The sequence below is a fragment of the Camelus ferus genome, chromosome 5 (genome assembly GCF_009834535.1).
Source record: "Camelus ferus isolate YT-003-E chromosome 5, BCGSAC_Cfer_1.0, whole genome shotgun sequence".
NCBI lineage: Eukaryota > Metazoa > Chordata > Mammalia > Artiodactyla > Camelidae > Camelus > Camelus ferus.
In genome coordinates, this window is record NC_045700.1 from 81,220,403 (window position 1) to 81,240,510 (window position 20,108).

The 20,108-nt window shown below is 52.4% G+C and overlaps 1 protein-coding gene across 6 annotated transcripts; it reads right to left on the reverse strand.

Annotated features, from left to right (window-relative positions):
- Positions 1-758: 758 nt before the first annotated feature.
- On the reverse strand, positions 759-19,189 carry PTPRN (protein tyrosine phosphatase receptor type N). 6 transcript variants are annotated; one of them, XM_032480294.1, is made up of 24 exons: positions 18,861-19,189; positions 17,353-17,403; positions 17,026-17,112; positions 14,033-14,129; positions 12,888-13,149; positions 12,447-12,801; positions 11,886-12,020; positions 11,253-11,287; positions 10,297-10,571; positions 9,994-10,080; positions 9,593-9,672; positions 9,359-9,423; positions 9,088-9,210; positions 8,500-8,718; positions 7,860-8,060; positions 7,612-7,759; positions 7,395-7,468; positions 7,090-7,167; positions 6,859-6,978; positions 5,682-5,848; positions 2,594-2,647; positions 1,874-1,938; positions 1,588-1,661; positions 759-1,391 (listed from the first exon to the last, which is right to left on the reverse strand). In XM_032480294.1, the coding sequence occupies exons 1-24, from the start codon at positions 18,973-18,975 to the stop codon at positions 1,320-1,322; spliced, it is 3,039 nt and encodes a 1,012-aa protein (XP_032336185.1). In that variant the 5' UTR covers positions 18,976-19,189; the 3' UTR covers positions 759-1,319. The 6 variants fall into 6 exon arrangements, with proteins under 6 accessions (XP_032336185.1, XP_032336184.1, XP_032336182.1 ...); XM_032480293.1 differs by having other exon boundaries at positions 9,088-9,207; positions 16,999-17,112; positions 18,861-19,188; XM_032480291.1 differs by having other exon boundaries at positions 16,999-17,112; positions 18,861-19,188.
- Between the last annotated feature and the right edge of the window lie 919 nt (positions 19,190-20,108).

Here is a 20,108-nt window from a genome sequence, read left to right on the forward strand (position 1 = left end):
GGCAAGGTTAAGTGGTCCTAACCCCCAAGTAGCTCCAGGCCTAAGACTCCTTCTGCCTCATTTCTCCATCTACCACCTTTGTCCAAGGATACCTCCTGCCTCGAAGATGAGAGCTCCTTTAGGGCCATACAGGGTGGAGAGTTCTAGGGGATGGGAGAGAAAGGAAGACAGTGCCCCTTGCCCCCAGGTGAATGACTGTAGTGACATCTCACAGGCTTGGTCTGTGAGTCTTTATCAGAGTTTAGCTACTTTTGCTTACGATGTGGCAGGCACTTTGCCTGCATCACCTCCTTCAGTCCTAACCTCAGTCCTGCACCACGTTCCTGAGGCCCAAGGACACAAAGCAGCTGCGAAAGAACTGACAGGCAGGGTGGTCAAGAGGTTAAGCATACCTGAGTTCGAATCCTAACTCCAACACTTACTAGTCGTACTGGTGGTATCTCAGGCAAGTTCTGTGCTGCAGTCTGTAAAATGGGGTTAATAACTAACTGGTAGCATCGTCATGAAAATTAAACAAGTTCATGTCTGTAGAACACCCTGGAGACTGCCAGACACACAGGGAGCACAGCATAAAAAGCTACTGCCTAATTGTTATTAGCTACCATTCTAACCTTGGAGAGCCTGAGTCCGCAGCCTGGCTCTCCGATCACCCTCTCTGCATCTCCTGAGAAATGCAGCAGGGCCCGGCTCCGGACCGAGCCCAGGGCTGGAGTCTGGAAGCAGAGCAGACAGAACTGCATAGGAGTCTGAGTTGCAGCTGCACACACGACACACTAACTTTATTCACATTGATACAAAAGTAGATTTTTCTAGAAATGTTCTCTTGTGCCAGAGGGGGAGAGTTGAGTGGCATGTGGTGGAAGGGTGGGGTGGGGAGGAAGGGACAGGAAGGGTAGGGGCCAGAGTGTGGGTTGGGGAGGCAGGACAGCGGGGGCTGGGAAAGCAGGAAGAGCGGGGCATAGAGCCCCCCTGCCCTGTTCCATCCACACTGGAGGATGGGGGCTGTCCACAGACATATTCGGAGCATCCAGAGTGGTGGGAAATGGGGGCCAGGGAACTCAGGCAGGAGGAGGCTCTGGGTGGAATTGCTGCCCATGACTTTCCTCTCCTCCTGGCCGGCTGCCAGCTCCCCCATGCCAGAAGCTGGGCAAGTCTGCCCCTTCCTGCTTCCCCTTCCTTACACACTCCTCTTGGAAGAACTGGACATGCCCAAGAGGGACCGAGGTGAGGGGTAGGGAGAGGAGTGAGTACATAGACAGATGCTCACACAGGCAAAGAGGGGGCAGAGGCTGGCTGCCCGGCGAGGAGCTCCAGGGGTCTCACTGGGGCAGGGCCTTGAGGATGGCATTCACCTCCTCCGCCACAGCTGTCAGAGCAAATTCAAACTGGTCCTGGGGAGGGGCAGGGGGAAGAGGGTCACGGGGAGGCCTGGCCTCTGCTCCTGCCCCAGGGAGGCTTTTGGGAGGCCACTTGCAGGAGGGGGGAGCCCTGCTGGGGGAGGTATGGAGGCAGGCAGGAGAGGCAGGCTGCTGCTGGGTTCCCTGGGGAAGTGTGGTGGCTGGGGTGGGGACAGGGAGGAACAGTCACCTTAGAACGGACAAGGCCAGGCCGTTGGTCGCGGACGTGCTCCAGGGTGGCAGCGATGTCAATCTCCTTTACTCCTGGGGTTTGGGGTGGGGCACAGGGCTGCTCAAAGGGTGTCCAGAGGAGGGTAGAACCCAGAAAGCCTTGGGGATCCTGGGGTGGGAGGCTTGGAGGATTGGACAACACCTGGCGGTGTGACAACCTGCCCTCCATGAACTCTTGTGACCCCGAGGGCTGGGGAGACTTTAATCGGGGGCTGGGCTCCAGGCACAGTGGGGTAGTTCCTCACCTTTCGCCATGCGGTTCAGTACCATGTCAATGAGGATGTAGGTGCCAGTCCTCCCCGCACCATCACTGAAACAGACGGGGACAGGCTGAGCTTGGGACCCAGCAGAAAGGAGGGGGGGTGGAGGAGACATGGAGGCTTGGGGTTGGGGGGACACTGGCAGAGCCTTTAGGGTTAGCCTAGGGGTGGGGCATGAGTGAGCCGAGGATGAAAGAACCATCATAGCTCCTGGGTCCTGGGAATTGGGCCTCAAGTGGGGAGCCTGTGACCCATGGGGTGTCTCTTGGGCAGTAGCCAACCGTAAAGGAGAGCCCTGGGTCCACCCAGAGGGGGAGGCAGCAGGAGAGAATAGGAATAGCTTTTTCCAACCTCTGGCCAGGCTTTTATTCAGCAAACTTTTTATGTAAATGGCAAGATGGGAAATATTTTCACATATAGTCTCTGTCACACGTTGCTTTTTCTTCAACTATTTAAAAATGTAAACATCATTCTTAGCTCATGGACCATTAAAAAAACAAAAACCACATGGTGTGCTGAATTTGGCCCATGGGCTGTAGTTTGCTGGCATCAAGGGGACGGGCAGGCAGTGTGCATGGGAGATGCGCACAGGCAGTAGGACCAGAAAGCGGGCGGGTAGCAGAAATGCCCCACCTCAGGACCCCCTGGCCTGAGCTGTCCTGTCACCTCCATCCCCACCCCAGCCCCCAGCCCCTCTGCACGCACCTGCAGTGCACAATGATGGGGCAGGAGCGGCCCCGGTAGCACTTGTTCACTTTCCTGCAACAAGAAATGGGTATGAGGCCAGGGATCACCAGGAGAGGGAAAGGGGAACTGAAACGCACACCTGTGGGCCTTTCTTTCTTCCTTTTCTCCCCACATGCCCAGGGCAGAGGAAGGAAGAGGGCTGGAGAGAGGAGTCAGGGCTGGAGGCAAAGAACCAGAGATGGTAGGGGTGGCATTGGGCTGGCCTTGTCACTTATGAGCTATGTGCCCAAACTGTGCACCTGGAACAAATGATTTAACCTCTTTGAGCCTCAGTTTTCCTACCTGTAAAATGGGGATGATAAGAATAGTAATCTCCTTCTTAGGGTTCTTACTGTGATTCCATGAGATAATCCATTTAAAGAACTTGTGAAAGATCTGGCATACAGTAGATGCTCATTAACAGTAGTACTATTAAGAACACATAATAATATTAACAGCCACCTCTGCCAAAAGTCCAGGGAGGATAGGCTTTCTGGTGACTTCAAGGGTGTCAGTCTTGCCACATCCATGCTCTGCCCCTACAGCTCCTCAAGCCATTCCTCTTGCCACTCAGGCTCCTGACCAGCAGTGAGGTCAGGCAGCCCCAGCACAACTTTCCTCCGGCCAAGGAAGGACAACCCCTCAGCTTTGAATAGTATACTGCTGCTGTCTCCCTGGGTAAGTCTTACCTCAGCACAGGTGCTCTGTGGCTGGGTCATACTCAGACTTGGGTTCCACCTGGACCTCAGACTTTGCTGCCCTGACCACAGATCAGCAAGGAGCATGGGGTTTCTCCCCCTCTCAGTGACCCAGTCTAATCTGCCCTTTGTGCCTTATGATGTTCCTGCTTTGAGAGGCACTTGCAGAATCCTGATACCCTGCAATGGGCAAGGATGAGGGAGGACCATCTTAGGGGTTATTAGAGTGTTTCAGGGGAAACTTGTAACTTGGTGGTCCTCCGGTCTGGTTCCCCCAGACCTGCAGGGGCCAGGTGACTCTGAATGGTTTTACAGACCACATGATTTTTCTAGCACATTGGCTAGTATATCAGGGCTGGAGTTGAATAGAAGTCACACGGTAGTTCCCAATCATTTAATAATAATAATAATGATAAACAGTATTTAGAATTAATAGAGCCCTTGCTATGTGCTTAAACTAGATTTTATAGACTTTATCCTATTGGCTTTTGTAACAACCCCCTAAAGTCTCTGGGTCATCATCCTCATTTCACAGGTAAGGAAACAGATGGAAGTCAAGGAACTTGCTCGGAGTCACTTTTTAGGACATAAAATGTTATTTTGCCTTCTCTTAAGTAGACCTTCACCAAACTGTATTTATTAAGCAGCAATTAATTTTTCTGGGTGTCTAATGTCAACTGAGTTTACATAATTTCAGCCTAAAGCAAAGAAATATAACTTGTTAGCTTACCTGTGCAGCCTGAAAACAGGTCCATGCACTACTTCTATAAGGTTTTTTTTAATGTGGAGAACAAAAAATAGCTATGATACCCCTGGTGTTACTTTTGAGAAGCCTGTGCCTCAGGCCCCAGGGACCCCTGTTTGATACCATTGTCCTGAGGCTCAGAAACTATCCCCAGGTCCCCCCCAGCTCTGCTTCTCTGCTCTCTCCCCAGCGCCTAGAGACCTCAGGCCAGCTTGGCAAGGAGCAGAGAAGCAGCAGAAGGCCACAGTGTGGGGGAGGCCCCGGCTTGTGGCAGCAGGCTTCTCAGCCACCTGTCTGGGGAGGGGGAAGGCAGAGATGCCAGAGGCCTGATGCCAGAGGCCTGGCCTGGTCCTGTTTCAGTGTTAGGATAAGGTACGTCCCTTAGTTAACTTCCTGTCTCAGCCCCCACCTAGTTCCACTGAGTCCCCAAGAAACCAGAGATCCTCCCACACTCCCTTTGATAGTATTTGTCCCTTCCCTGAGTCCCCCCAGCTCCCAGCAATCCCAGCAGCCTTGAGGGTGGTCCCTGGGCCCACACGTCCTCATTGTCCCGTCCATGCAGCGGCCACACCTGCCAATGATCACTTTTGTGACTATGCAACTGGAGTGAGAATACTAGCTGCAGATCACAAAAATGACACTGGCAGCTGTGAGAGAGAGAGAGAGAGAGAGGAAGGAGGGGACAGAGAAGGGAGACAGAGGGAGGGGGAGACAGAGACATGCAGAGAGACAGAGTGGGAGACAGAGACAAGGAGAAGCAGAAGGAAACAGGCAGAGATGGGAGGGAGGTGGAGAAAAAGGAAGCAGGAGCTGGAACAGGGAGAGGTGCAGAGAAGGGGAGATGTGGATGGAGGGGAAGAGTGAGATGAGTGATAGAGAAAGAGGTGAGGGGGAGAGGGAGGGTGGGGCAGAGAGAAGAGGGCAGGGAGGGAAAAAGAAGGAAAGACAGAAGGAGAGAAATAAAAAAAAGAGGCAAAGAGAGAGGGCTAAAGAAGGGGAGATGACAGGAGGGAGTGAGAGATGGTGAGGGGACAGCAGACACAGAGACTGCTGGAGGCCTGGGAGCACAAGACAGGAGGAAACAGACAGGAGGGGCCAAGTAGCAGGAGAGAAGGAGTGAGGGAGGGAGCTAGAAGTCAAGTGAGCCCTTCTTGGAGGGAAGGAGGTTATGAAGAAAGCTGGACCTGGAGAGGCAGGGAGAAAAAGAGGGCAAGAGAGAGGAAGGAGACAGCAGGCCAGCAGAGACAGAGCAGAAATGGAGCTGGACCACATTGGCAGAGGGATGGGCACAGCAAGACAGAGCGTCAGTCCTGGTTTGGGTGGGCAGCGGTATCTGGAAGGTTCCGCTAGGAGGTCAGAGCCAATCCTGGTTTGGGGGCATCTGGAAGGGGCACCGGATGATCAGAGGCCAAGGCTCCAGGACAGGCTAAAGGGCCCGCCTCACATGACCCGGGGCCCCAGGAGGAGATGATGGGCTGAGGGATCGTGGCACAGCCCAGCTCCCGGCCCGCTACTCCTGTGCTGCTCTCTCCCTGGCTCCTCGAGCCTCCTTTGGGGCCGCCCACCCCCCAGGCGGCGCCAGGCCGTTGCCCTCCAGCTCTTTGCAGGCGCCCGGGGTGCTCACCTGCGGAAGTCCAGGAGGGGCCGGGTGGAGGCCGGGGTGCCCTCTGCCGGCCAGCTGAGGAAGTGGAACTGCGTGAGCGTGCGCGTCTCCTGGGTCTGCACGTTCTTCAGGTAGAAGCTCCGCACCAGGAAGTCCTCGCACCAGATGTGCTCTGACACCAAGTTTACCTGCGAAACAAGGGGCACGGGCCTGAGCGCGGCCGGGCCTCCGCGTCTGCGTGCACGCTCCTCCGCCTCTCCAAATCCTCCCAGCCTCCCGGGCCAAATTCTCAGTCCTCCAGGAGGCTTACCCAGCAGCCTGCCCCACTCTCCCAGCTGTCCCCAAGAACCCTAGCTGTCTGTGTCGACTGCTCAGGACAATTGGTGGCTTTTCCATCTAGATACAAGCTATTGTAAGCCTTTTTCTTGCTTGCTTGCTTGCTTGCTTCTTGAAGTTGGAGTTTCTCCTTCCTCTTCTGCACAGAGTCTAGCAAAGTGTCTGTGCTACACATACCATAAACTTTGGTAAAATTCTGTAATTTATTTGATTCCTTTAACCACAAGCAAGACCAATTTTTAAAACTTCAAAAAAAAAAAAAAAAAGACTGTTGAGTGCTCATCTGATGGTGAAAAACAGCCATCCAGTGCTCATCTGGTGATGAGAAGCTTCTGTTGTGCTCTTGTCTCTTGTTTTACAGTGGGGGTCACCTCCCATTTGTCAGGAATGTTGTTCCTTCCCCTGCTTTGCGTCTGCGCAGTTCTCCCCTACCTATCTTCTCTCCTAATGAAACAGTTTGTTTCTTTTACCTAAGCAACATATGTGACTGATGGCATTTCTTTCTTTGCTTTGGCCTCCAGGAAACTCAGGTCTCAGTTAGGCTCAATAAAAGTAGGACTCAGTCTTGGTCTTTGAGTATCCTTATCTTCCCAGTCTCATCTACTGTACTCTTGACTCTTGGCTTCTTACCTCAGTTTCGATGGTTTTACAGTTTCACAAATGAATCTTTCATCATAGATTAGGTCCCTACAAATGCTTTTTGGCCCGACTGGGCACACACACATATATATGCATGCATGTATGTGAATATACATGTGGGCTCACATGCATGTTTATATACACATATATTCACACATGTATGAGTGGTGCACCATCCACCTTTCCCACTCCCATTGTCTCCTGGCTGTGGGGTCTTGCTGACCTCATACACATGGTAGAGAGAGGAGCCTTCATCTGGCCAATAGCGGTCACACTGCTTGACACCATCCTCCACCAGCGGAGTCAGCATGACGATGACAGTGCAGCCACTCTCCCACACCATCTAGGGACAGAGACCCAGGTAAGCTCCATTTTAACCTTCCCAGGACCTGGCTGTTCCTGGCTATCTAGAAGAGACCCTGGTCCCTGGAGAAGGCCTCCTCCAAAAGCCCACCTGCCAGAAGTCTGCGATGGTATGTGACAGCGGGCCCTGTGTGGCTATGTAGGCTGGCATCCGTGGGTCGTGCTCAATCTAGGGGCAGGAAAGACACATCATGAGCCAGAATGGGAAATGCTGCTATGGGGAGGCTTGGTCAAAGGGAGTGGGCCAGGGTCTGGCGTAGCCTGAGAACCCCTGTTTTCATGCTAGGATATCAGACCCACAGTTCCAGGGCCTCAGGTAGGGTGGTCGTCACCACCAGGAAATGGAGTCTATGGGGGCAGGATGAAAATGGGGAAGAGGCTGGGGGGGGCACTCACAATGGGGCTAGCATTGATGTAGTCACTCCGAGAAGGGCTGCTTTCCGCCTTCAGCTTGATGCGCGCGTGGTCATCTGCACAGACCCCATATCCCATCCCAGAGGCCCCTCCAGTCATTGGAGTCCTGGCACCTCTGCTGCTCAGCCTGAGCCAGGAGCCCAGCCCCTCCCTCAAGCCCTCCAGGGCTGGGCCAGGTGGGCCAGAAGGACTCACTCACAGGGCAGGAAGTCAGGGTGGCGGTTCTTTTTGATGTTGCCCTCCCCCTGGGCGGTAGCACAGGTGTTGGGCTCCGCCTGGTAGGCACACAGGGCCTGCCACTCCTTGGCCAAGCGGTCCCGGTTGCGCAGGTGGTCCTCCATGTATGCCTGCAGGGGCACCGCAGCCTGGCTCTGGCCCCTACTGCCAGCCCGGCCCCTCCCACCATCCTGTTCTCTCACCCCCTCTGGACCCACAGCCTGTCCTGACCAGAATCATGTGTCCTGTGGAGATGTCCATGTTTGCCTGGGCAGGCTCCTCACACCAGGACGGTGTGCTGCTGTGGGAGCTGGGGCTGGCCTGGGCCGCGTCGCTGAACTGCGAGGACACGCTGCTCACCCGAGAAGGCTCCGGTGGACCCTCTGCTCGGCTGAACAAGGACTTTGTGGCCATATGCTGGCGGCACAGGTCCTGCAGAGGAAGAATCAGGCAGGGTCCAAGGTCCCCTGAAGACTTTTCAACAAGAGTCCTGGGCTTAATTCAACAGAGTCCCTAGGCTTGTCCTTGATTGATTTTGAATGAAACATATCTCCTCTGAGGTAGGGTCTTCTGCCCTGGCTCTCATCTTTTTGGGGGCTGTTCTGCTTGGGTGGTGCCTACATCGACCTCAGATATTACAGAGTAGAATCCTAGACCCCAGAATTGTAGCACTGGGAAGAACTATCTGCTTCCAACTCCATCTATTCCAAATGCCCCCACAACCCTCACCATGGCTTCTCCAGCCTCTACCTGGACATTCCCAGGGATGGGTGCTCATTCCTTTCCAACTCCCAAACCTCATCCCATGTGAGACCCAGATTCCCAAGCCCCTTCCATTCCCTCTTACCAACAAGCTTCTGGGGCTTCATACCTGGTACTCAAAAGTTGTGTCACCATGGGCCCCCTCGGGTCCCAGAGCGGCCAGGCGCTCCTTGTCCTGCCGTCGCGCATGCTGCCGCATACACAGGGCCACTGCCAGAGCCACAAGCAGCCCGGCCACACCCGCCAGGGCCACCAGAGTAAGCAGCACAGAGCGCATGGGAGAGGTGCTGTGGGCCGGTCGAGGAAGGACAGCAGCCGCCTCCTCCCTCTGTGGGAACAAGGCTTGAATCAAGGGGGGGGAGGTAGTGGCAGGGAGAGACTTAGGAGCTGCTCTTTACCCCTGTTCCATATCACACTCCCTGCTAGGACATCTCCTGGGGCAAAGCTGGGAGGGCATGGCCATGGTCGTACAGGCAGAGGGACTCAGATAGACCCAAGACCCTGCTTCTCAGTCCTCACTGGACCACCTCAACCACACTGCACTGCCAGAGACTTAGTGGGTGACCCTCCCTAGGAGTTTTTGTATTTAAAAAATGGATGTAGAGAAGTACAAAGAGACCCAAAGGATCAAATAGTAGAATGTGAAGCATCAGTGTTGGATGCAGAATAGAAACATATTTTGAGTTTAATGCCCTTCCTGTGTTAGGTTTTCCCTTGGAATTTGAGGCTTGGCTCTAGAACATCTGCGGAGCCCCCATGGCCATCTTGGGCAGTTCTTCCAAGCAAGGGCTGGTTCTGCAGGAACCCCTGAGGCCATCTGCTGGTCAGAAAGAAAACTGCATGGGGGAGGGCAGCTTTGGCAAAGCCAGATGTATTTCAGCTCCTGTTCTCCTGTTAAGTTTGCCTTCATCTCTTATAGGCAATGTCAGCCCTCTGGGGCTCTGACTGATTCTCCAGTTAGCACATACCTGTCCCACTCCTGTCTGCAAGATCTGGAGCCCTGTCTGTGCTTCCAGTTCAGACTTCACCAGCCCTGCAAGGAAGACAGAGATAAGATTCTCCCCAGCCACATGTGGTCTCCACCACATGTCATGCTACACCAGGTGGCAGGCAGGGCCCATGTGGGCTGGGAATGTTTCAAGGGGAGCATCAGACACAGGTCTGGGTATGTCCTACTAGGGCTGGGGCCAGGAAGTATTTACCAGCTTGCTGGGTCACATCAGCCAAAGACAGGTTCTGTTCATTGTGCCGGATGCGGAAGGTAAGGGCTGGTCCCACAACACTGCCGAACAGGAGGTATGTTACCACCTGACCCACCACAGACCCCAAATCTAGAGGGTCTGCTCTGGCCCTCTCCCCATTAGAGACCAGGGCTGAAACCAATCAGAGATGCCATACAGGGATGCTTGAGGCTGGAGAGCTACTGGATTGAGCCAACAGCAGGGGTAGGTGTGGTTGTACCTTCAATGAAGCTGGAAACATCTTTGACCCAACCTTGATTCCTTACCCAGAGCTTGTCTTCCCTCCTACCCTGAGCCCCTCCAGCCATCTCCCTCTTCAAGCCGCCTTCTAGACCCCTGCTGCCCCAGCCCACCAGCCCCACCTGATGTTGATAAAGCTCCCCGAGGACATGTGCACATGCTCAGCCAGGATCTCCAGCAGCTTTACTCCTGCAGCCAGACTCAGGGGCCTGGAGGTGGGGAGCAGGGAGAGGAAGAAAAGTGATGACCCTCTTGGCCACTTTCTTGAAACAACCTCCAGGAGTGCAGAGCCACCTCCAAGGATGCAGAGCAGCCCACCCCACCTCCTGTTGGTTCACATCTGGACTTCTGCCCTCTGCTTCCAGCCAGAAAGGCCAGCCCAACCCCCAAAGGACTGGGAGGTTGCCCCAGGCTGGAGCCCTTACTTCTGGTCAGTGACAATGTAGCCGTATTCCTCTGCTGATGGCTGAGTGGAGGGCTGCCCTGCTGCTGTGGGCTGGCTCTGGCCCAGTGGACTTTTCTTCTCCAGTAGGACATGTGTGGCAGGCGGGTCTGCAGCTTTTGGAGTCCCAGAGGATCCAGAGCTCAGTTCCTGCTGGGCTTTATTGGAGGTGGGGCCGGCAGTGGGGGATCCAGGCAGGGAAGGGGTGGAGGGTGGAGGCTCCAGTGCGTCTACACCCTGCACCTGCTCCTCCATTGTCTGTTTAGAAGAGAGGATAGAGGTGTGGTCTCTGGACAGTGGAGGGGCTTAGGGGAGGGGGGGTCCACACCCTGGACTGTTGTCTCCCACCATGGTGCTTAGGACTTGTTCCTCTTACTATCCCTAGGCCCAGGTCAGTGTTGGGTACAGAGAGGGCATCCAGGAAAGTGAGCCCAGTGGATGAATGAATGAATGAATGAATGAGTGATTATTCATGATCAGTAATCATCCACAGGATGGGGATGGAGTGAGGAGAAATTCCAGAGCAGGGAATGTGGGGGGTGAGGATAGAAGATGAACAGGCAAGCTATGGTTTGCAGACTTTTGTTGAGCCACAAAATCTTAGAATTCCAACACGTGAAACAGAGCGCCTCAAGCAGCAGGGCATCAGGAGCCTGCCTGCTTGCAACTCCCCCTTCCCCTAGGGATCCTCAGAGCATGGTCTAAAATGACTGTCGTAAAAAAAGCAGTCAATCAAGAATTCTGGCTTCTCATTCCCGCTCTGCCTTCAACTTGAGGTGAGACCTTAGACAACACCTTGCAGCTTCTGGGCCATGGTTCCCTCCAAAATGGGGGCTTGGAGCATACAGATTCTGGGTCCTGATCATGAGGTTTAGCTTTCAGCCAAGGGGGTTTGCTGCTGTGGGGCACATATGGGTCAAGGAGGTGCCGCAAACTCACTTTCTTGATGTCAGCTCCAACGTTTACAACCCCTCCTGCAGAGACAGGAAAAACAAGACTCTGGGCAAAGGGCCAAGGCCAAGGTCCACATAGTGCAGGTGGGAGAAAAGGCCTGTTACATCATTTGTGGCCTTTTTCCTCACAGTCAGTGACCAAGACCCTGTCGTTGGTCTCATCCTAAGCACAGCCTCATGCCTGTGTGCTTCTGCCTTCTAATTCATTGTTTTATCAATTCCTCCCTCTGTTATTGGCCACACTTCTCAAAGCTATTCTTTGTTCAGTCCTCCCTCTTCCCATCAATTATTGGCTTCTCCTTTGCATTGGCCATGCCCCTCCTTAGCTCCTCATTATCTCCCACCCAGCCTTCTCCCTGCTCCTGATCTTGGCTCATACCCACTGTTGGCTTCTTTTTCTATTACTTCCATCTTCCAGTCCTTTACTGCTCTAATTCCTCAGCTCACCACCCCAAACTCTGCTCCCTGCCCTTGGGACAAGGATGACCCTGTGCCTCAAAAGAACTCCCTCCCCTGACCTTGGCCCTTCCCCTCTAGGCTGCTTCCTTTGTTCTAGAGAAGTGAGGTTAGAGGCTTCCATGGGGTTGGTCGTTGCTGGTCACTCTGCCTGGACACTCACCCAGATTTCGTCCTGCACTCTTAGGCAGCAGCTGCAGCAGGGTCGAGAGGGTGGAGAGCTGCTCAGGGGTCAGCTGACGCAGCTCCACCCCGTAGCCCGCCAGCACAGCCGCCAGTCTCTGCAGAGTCACATCTGCTGGGAACCAGACACAGAGCTTAGGCCTGGTATGGAGATGAACTTGGGGGGGTGCATTTGGGAGTGAGGGGGCCAGCACATGTGAGAGTTTCTTCTCAAACACCAGGACACTGATGCCCTCCCCTTCCCATCTTTGTCTATACTTAGGAGGAAAGAACTTCCTGGTGCCAAGACCAAGCTTCAGGCTCAGGAAGGACTTCTTGATTCCCCAGCTGAAGAAGAGTCATGTCAGCTTCACCCCTCACCGTATCCCCACTGCCTACCTAGTGCCTGGCATAGTTCAGGTTGTCAGCAGACATTAGTTAAATGCACGAATGACTTTAAGGACAAATTAACAAATGCATGGATAGTCAGGAAGGACCCCCACTTCGCACCCCGCAGGAAGCAGCCCCAGAGGCAGGGAGTGGATGCTGAGCACTCTGTTACCTGGCTGCTCTGCTCGGGAAGGAGGCTTCTCCCTGTGGCCCTCTAGTCCTTCCTCCTCATAGCCCTCTGAGGAGTCCTCTGCCCGGCTGCTGCCCCCTTGCTCTGGCAGCCTTGGTGCCCTGGCCCTGCTGGGCACTTGTGGCTCCTGGGCCAGGTATAGTAGCCTTGACTCCTGGAAAAGCTGAGCAGGTGGAGGCCCTGGAGGGTCCCCATAGGAGAGGCCAGGGTGAGCCCCGAACATGCCTTTGGAGGCAGTTCTGCTGAAGAGGGCAGAGGGTTCAGCCTTGGACAGGGGGCCAACACTGACCATCCCTGAGGAGCTCTCTGAGCCCCGGGAGCCGTCGCGGGAGCCAAACTGTGGGAAACCAGAGACTGGGATAAGAGCGGATGTCAGGGACAGAGGACACGGGGGTTGAGGTGGGGCCAGTGTCTCGGGCTCACCTGATGGAATAGGTAGGGCTGCAGCAGGGCAGGTTCATAACTCAGGGCAGGGTGTGGGGGCTGTGGGGGCAGCAGCAGATGCTCCAAGAGAGGGGGCAGCAGCTCAGCCTGCAGAGGGGACAGGGAGGAGCCCGCCCCAGCTCCGCCCCCACCTACTGGAGGTCGAGGAAGCCGGTGCTGGGGAGCAGGAGCGGAGCCAGTGGGGACGCCCTGTAAAAGCAGCTCCCCAGTGGGACCAGGTCTCCTGGGCACCAAGCCAGATCTGGGGAGGAAAGCAAAGTGTGTGTGTGTGTGTTTGTGTATGTGTGTGTGTTGGTTGTGTGGGGCAGAGCCTACGAGACAGAGAGAAGGGGCCAGGCAGGCTTAGCTTAGGGTGAGCCTGACTTTGTAAGAGATGAGGTAGCCTCAGGAAAGGAGGGAGTAGCATGGGGAAGGCCAGAGGGCCAAGCCTGGGGCAGAGGTCATTGCCTCCCTGGTAAGCATGCCTGGGTCCCTGAAACACAGTGGCAGAATTGATGAAGCGTGAGGCTATGGGACAGAGAAAGGGAGAACAGTAGCAGGGAAAGGCAGCCAGGAACCTCTCTAGACCAACTCTGGCTGCAGCTTGCCTCACTGTCCCGGTGTGCATGTCCCCGCACCTGGGTCTCCAAGTACACGTTCAAACATTCAGTACTGTGCCCCCTCACTCTGCTCCCCCGGCCCCACTGTGCCTTCTTTATTTGGTATTATCATTTGAGCCCCAAGCCCTCATTTACTTTCCTCTGCTTTACAGGGTCTGAATGATGCCTTCAGAGACCCTAACCACAAAAAAGATGATGGTACCTCCTACCATATACAATTCCACATAGTAATCAAACTGAACATTAAACAACTTAGGTCCAGCAAAATTCTAATTTGTTTCATGATGACTACTTTGATGCTTCTTTTAAAATTCCAAATGTCCAAATATTTCAAAACATCTTTTAATGTCCCTGTTTAGCTGGGTCCCCGGGGATGAACTCAGCTTATGTTGGGCATGTGAACATGTCAGATGACCACTCCAGAACCTCTTTTACCCATGCCCCAGCCTGCTTCGTGCCCACTTCCCTCTGTCCATAAGACCCAGCAGCCTTGTCATGCTAGAGCTGATGAGAAAGGATGCCTACCTGTCCCTTGGATGGGGCTCTGGGGGGCGAAGCCTGGGAATGCGCTCCATCTCCTGGGAGATCACATACTGGGTGAGGTCATCGTGCCAGGACAGTCCTGCCAGGGAGCAGGATAGGGTGAGATGGTTGGCTTGGGACAGTCTGAGAGCCCAGTAACAGGGAACAGTGCAGATAAAAACTACACCCCCTACCTTGCAGTGTACTGAATTTGGCAGAGCAGAAGAGCAGTGGAGGGAGTTTGGAGACTCAGTGGGTGATCTGAGCTGTCCTTTTCCCACCCTCAGGTATAGATTTGGGAGTGAGACTTGGTTTAAATTCTCTGCCACTTACTAATTGTGTGACCTTGGCTGAACCTGTCTGAGCCTCAGTTCTTTCATCTGAAAAATGGGGGTTTATAACCTGCTAAGATTGTTGTGATAAATAACACAACATTAAATAGTTACAATAGTACCTGATACATAGTGCGCTTTCCATAACTGCTATTATTATCATCATCATAATTATTATTCATCTTCTTCTTTTTTTTGGCCCTGAACCTTTGTTTTCTTTATATGTAAAATAAGAATAATACATACTTTATGGATCTGTAGTAAAGATTAAATGCAATCAGGGAAATCAAAGTGCTTGGAAAACTCCAGGGCACTATACACCTGTTTTAAACATTCGTCATCACCATCTTATGCTGAGGCAGATCTGTTTGGCTGCTTCCCTCAATGCAACTCTGCTCTCAGGAAAGGTCAGTCACCTATTCTAAAGGAATAATCTCCCACTCTCCACACCCACTCCCCCATTCCTTTTCCCCTGCTTCTGGGTTAATAATCTGTACTGTTCTTAATTCACACCCTGGGGTCTACTAGCATCCATACCAGCCTTTTTGCCTATTAGCATTAGATGAAATCTCTGTGTTCCTATATAAGGCCAGTTCCTCCACTTGAGTACTAGATTTCATCCGTACCACCTACTCAGGAAAATCTTCCCCCTAATCCTCCCCTTTTTCCTACATCATCATTTTCTCCTGTTCTCTACTGAATTATTCCCATTAGCACACAAACATGATGCAATGTCTTCCATCTTATAAAAATTCTGCTTGATCCTACATTCCCCTCCATCTGTCACCCTGTCTTTGCTTTTCTTTGCAGCAAGACTCTTTGAAAGTGTTACCTATACTGGCTATATCCAATTCCTCTCCTCCCATTCTCCTTTAATCCACCCTATCCAGGATTTTATTTCCAACTATTCTACTAAAACTGCTTTCATCAAGATCACCAGGGGCTTCTGTATATCTAGATTCAGTGGTCAATTCTCAGATGTCATCTGATTTAACCTACCACCATCATTTGATCACTCTTTCCTCCTTGATACACTTTCTCTTGGCTTCCAGGACACCAGACAGTCTTGTTTTTCCTCCTACCTCGCTGGCTCCTCCTTCTCAGTGTCCCTTGATAGTTCTACTCCTTCTCCTCATCCTCTTAATATTAGAATTCTCTAGGGGTCTTCTTCATAAACACTCAATCCTTTGATTATTTCATCCATCTCAAGGTTTTAATTACCATCTATATATCAAAGAATTCCAAATTTATATCTCCACTCCAGACCTTTCTCTTTCTAAACCCAAGATTATGTACTCAACTTCCCACTCTATTTGAATGGCTATCTTAAACTCAGAACATTCAAAACTGAACACCCCTTACCCCCAGTTGATCCTTCAACATAGTTAATGACATGTCCATCAACTCAGTTGTTCAGGCGATAAAACCTGAGTGTCATCCTTGACTCCTCCCTTTCTTTCATAGCTGTATCCAATATTTCATGAAATCATGCTCACTACCTTAAAAATATAGGCAGAATCCTGTCATTTCTCATTACCTCCCTGCAACCACCCTCATCCACACCTATTCTTCACTTATATGAGTTATTGTGGTAGCTTTTAATGTTTAGTGCTCTGTTTCTACCCTTGACTCCATACACTCTGTTCTTAACACAGCAGCAAGAGTAATCCTTTTAAAGTAGAAGTGAGATCATGCACCCTTATGCTCAAACCTTGTGATGGTTTCCTCTTTTACTCAGAGTAATGCCAATGTCCATGCATTCTCTTATAAAATCCTAGAGGAAAATCATTCTCCTTCACCTACCTGACTGCATCTTCTACTCTGCTTCTCCATCACTCCTCTACAGCCACACTGTAAAGGTGTTCTCCATGGTGTTCCTCAAAGTCATGTTCCTACTTTAGGGAGCATGTTCTAGCTCTCTGGACACCTTAAACACTCTTCCCCTAGATAACCTTCTGGAAAACACCCTCACCTCCTTGATGTCTTTATTTAAATTTCATAGTCCCAATAAGTTCCATCTTGACCACTCAATTTAATCCTGCAGCTTCCTACCTCACTATTTCTGATTCCTTTATCTTACTGTAGTATTTGTTTTTTTCATGATACTTATTACCTTTTAATACACTATATATTTTCTAATTTATATAATGTATTCCCTCCCTTCACCCCCGAATGTAAACCCCAATAGGCAGACATCTTTGTCTGTTTTACTCCTTGATACATCCCAAGCACCTAAAACTATGTTGGCCACACAGAAGTACCCAATAAATACTGGTTGAATGAGTGAATTGGATGCATGGGCTGTTCTGGCTGAGGACTCCAGAACTCATGGTTCTGGAGCACTCAGTCAGTTCTAGAGATTAGGCTGGTCCTAAAGAGATGGATGCTGGTCTGTTACAGTGGCTTCTTCTAAAAACCTCCTTTGGATTCCTCCAGAGAGTCTACATGGGAAAAGCCTATCTCTACCGCTCCACCCCCACTCCTGTCTCCTCCAGCAAGGCCTGGGAAGGTGAGGCACTAGAGTGGGTGTAATAGGAATGCTCCATGAGAGAAATCTTTGAGTCAGGTGGCCCCTCACTTCCCCACCCTTATCTAATGAAGTTTCAGTTTCTCTCCTCCAGTGCACCTAGACCTCACCTTGGGACATGAGCTGTCGGAGCACACCTTGTAAGCGTTGAAGAACTGGGGAGGTGACTTGCAGAAGGGGCCGGGCTTGCCCCACTCCCACTTGGCACTGTCCAAACAAGCCATCTAAGAGCAAAAAAGTCGTGTCACAAGGGGCTTCCAAGAGGCCTTCCAAAGCCCATGTTGCAAATAGACAGCACTCTGTCTAACTCCTCTCTTGGCTTCAGAGAGCTCTGCTCCTCCAGGCCAGTCCCTTTTCTCCTCAAACCCAATTCCCCTTCTCCCTTCCAGGCCTCCCACTCCCCACTTCTTTCTTATTGTGTACCCCCCCCCCCCCATCTTGTACATCCTGTGTCTGGGCCTTACCCTGAATACAGACTTCCAGGTGAGAGCAGAGTCTGCGGTCAAACAGACAGCCTGTGGAGGACAGGTGAGCATAGGCTCAGACACACACACACACAGAATGGTCAGATGGATGAACAGGCTAGGAAAGGGGGAAGCAGAGGGGATTCATTCTTTCATTCTAAGGAAGACTTTAAGCTGGGAGAAGAGGTGAGAAGAGGCCTAGAATTCTTAAGAGAAGAAAGCACAGGACCTGGCTTTGGATTTTAAAGATCTGCAAGTCTGGATTCTTCCCCTAAAAGCTTCAGTTGCTTAACTAAGTAACGAGGAGAAGAAGCCCTCCAGGTGCATGGGGGTAGTGAAAGTGGAGAATCATATATTCTACTCTCATAGAATTACTGCGGGAGAGCTTTTGGCCAAATTCTGAGAAAAAAAGGGACTTTCCTTCCCAAATCACCAAAAGCATCTTATGATGGCCCGGGACTCGGAAGAGATGGAAACCTTAGCACACTTCCCCTTCTAGGGGAAAGGGGTAAGGGTGGGGTAAGGCAGTGCTCCCCACACTGTCCCTGCGGTCCGTGGCCCCAGTGCCGCTGGCGCTGTTCGCGGTACTGAAGCTCTGAGCTTGGTGCCGCTGAGGGCTTGCCTGGAAGCAGTTATGGGGGGAGGGAAGGGTGACAGGGTGAGGAGTCGCCAAGGGACCTGACCTCTGCGCCATTCCAGTCTTCATCTTCCACCTTACCAACTCGCAGCGCCACAGGAAGTACCTTGTATTGGCCTCCAAGCCGGGTGGGGAAGGAGAGCGCCAGACGGCGAGGCTGCGCCCCTTCCCCCACACGCCCCCCGCTCCCACCCTCCCCCTGCCCGTGAGTCAGCGCTGACTGTCTCTGTCCGCTAAGATGTGAGTCAGCACCAGGCCTGGCTGTGGGGAGGGGGACGGGAGAGGACCCTTCCCTCTTCACTCTCTTCTGCCCCCTCCCCCAGCTGTACCCCTCTTATCGGAGATCAGATTATAGCTATCGGCCTCTCTAGGCTTGAAGAGAAACCCTGGATCCTCCCTCGGCCTGATCTTCTCCTGAAAGCTGGGACCCCAAAGCTCACGGCCCCGACTTCTACTGCCCGGAGATCAGGGTTCCCTCTCCCTCCCTCCACCCCTCCATCCTTCAGCGCCAATCGCCACTTTTTGGCGCCTTGGAGCGACTGGCTTCTCCCGTGGTATTGTATCCTGTCTCTATAGGTCCCTCTGTCCATATGCACCCCCATTCCTTCTCCCAAAACCGCAATCTTCCCCTGAGCCCGCTTCTCTTAGGTCCCGCCCCCGTGTTCCCAGCCCCACCTCCAGGCCTACGCCCCTTTCCTCTAAGACGCCCTCTCGTCTTCCTCATCTCACAGTGCCTCCCCTACCCTACTCCACACATACATTCTACCTAAGATTCCTACCTTCCTGGCACTTCCCCTCCACATCCCCCACTGAGTTTTGCTCCCGGCACCATCCTCCCCTCCCCTCCCCCTCACCCCCGTTCCTTTCTGACCGTGGGCACTAATGGCGTTGCAGCCTCCCGGGCGGCTGCCCAGCAGCAGCAGGCAGAGGAGCACCCGGAGACCCCCAGATCCCCCGGGACCTCCAGGCCGCCGCGGGCGCCGCATCTTTCCAGGCTCCGGGCTCTCGCTCCGCTGCCAGAGCCGCAGCGACGTCGGCCGGAGCCTGCCAAAGGGGCCGAGGCGGGGCCTGCCACTCCCCACCCACCGAGGCGGGGTCTACACGCCCCTCTCGCAGCAGCTCCGCCAACCCCGGGTGTGTGGTGACGACACCTCCACCCCCAGCACTTGCGCTGATTTGCGTCATACGTGGCGTAAGAGCACTGTCTTAGCCGCGGTCCTACCCACCCCAGCCTCCTACACCAAACAGTAGGCGCCTCACTAGAATTCCCACTTGACCTTACCTTGACGTATGCTACTCCCCAAGGACTACTACCTCCATCACTCAGGCGCACGGTTGGCGAAAAGGGTGACAGTTGGGTGGGGGCCAGGAAAGAAATGAGCCGGATAGTAAAAATTTTAAGAGAAGAGCTTAAAAATGAATAGAATATGTACTATTTCGCATCTCAATGGTATCGATGTCCTGTAAAGAGCCGCAATGGTTACGTGTTTGTGTGTTCGGATTACAGTTCCAGCAATGCCACCTTCCAAGTGTATAACTTTGGGCAAGTTGCTTAACCTCTCTGAGCCCAAATTTCCTGATGTGTAAAATGAAGGTGCCAATACTACCTACCTCACAAGGTGGTTGTGAAGATTACGGGAGTCAAACTCATGAAGCTCACTTAGAACAACCATTGCATTGGCATATACTAAACAGTTGATACTTACTCGCCTATGTGATTAGCCTCGACTCTCCTTTCCTTCGCCTTCTTCCACCTCGAGTCTATCAACAACCTCATGGTTTCTACCTACAAAATATTATCTCCCATCAGTCCACTTCTCTCCACACTCGCTATCCTATGCAAACCACTGTGCTCTTACATGATGACTATTGCAGTAATCAACCAACTAGCCTTTTGCTTCCATTTTTGTCACCCAATAAACTCGGGAATGAAATTTCTAAAGTTCAAAACTTACCACTTTACTCTTGCTTTTCAGTAAAAAATTTCCAAAATCCAAAAAAAAAAAAAAAAAAGAAAAGAAAAAGAAAATAGTAGTGCCTAGTAAATCCTCATACACTCATCATTTAGACTTAACAGTTATTGTTTTGCCATATTTGCATCTTTTTAGTATTTAAAAGT

Coding starts and splice junctions, on each gene's coding strand:
- PTPRN (XM_032480291.1), bottom strand. CDS start 18,975: ATGCGGCGCCCGCGGCGGCCTGGAGGTCCCGGGGGATCTGGGGGTCTC. Junction 10,572..11,252: donor TTGGAGCTGACATCAAGAAA/GTGAGTTTGCGG, acceptor TCTTCTAAACAG/ACAATGGAGGAGCAGGTGCA. Junction 10,081..10,296: donor TACATTGTCACTGACCAGAA/GTAAGGGCTCCA, acceptor CCCCACCTCCAG/GCCCCTGAGTCTGGCTGCAG.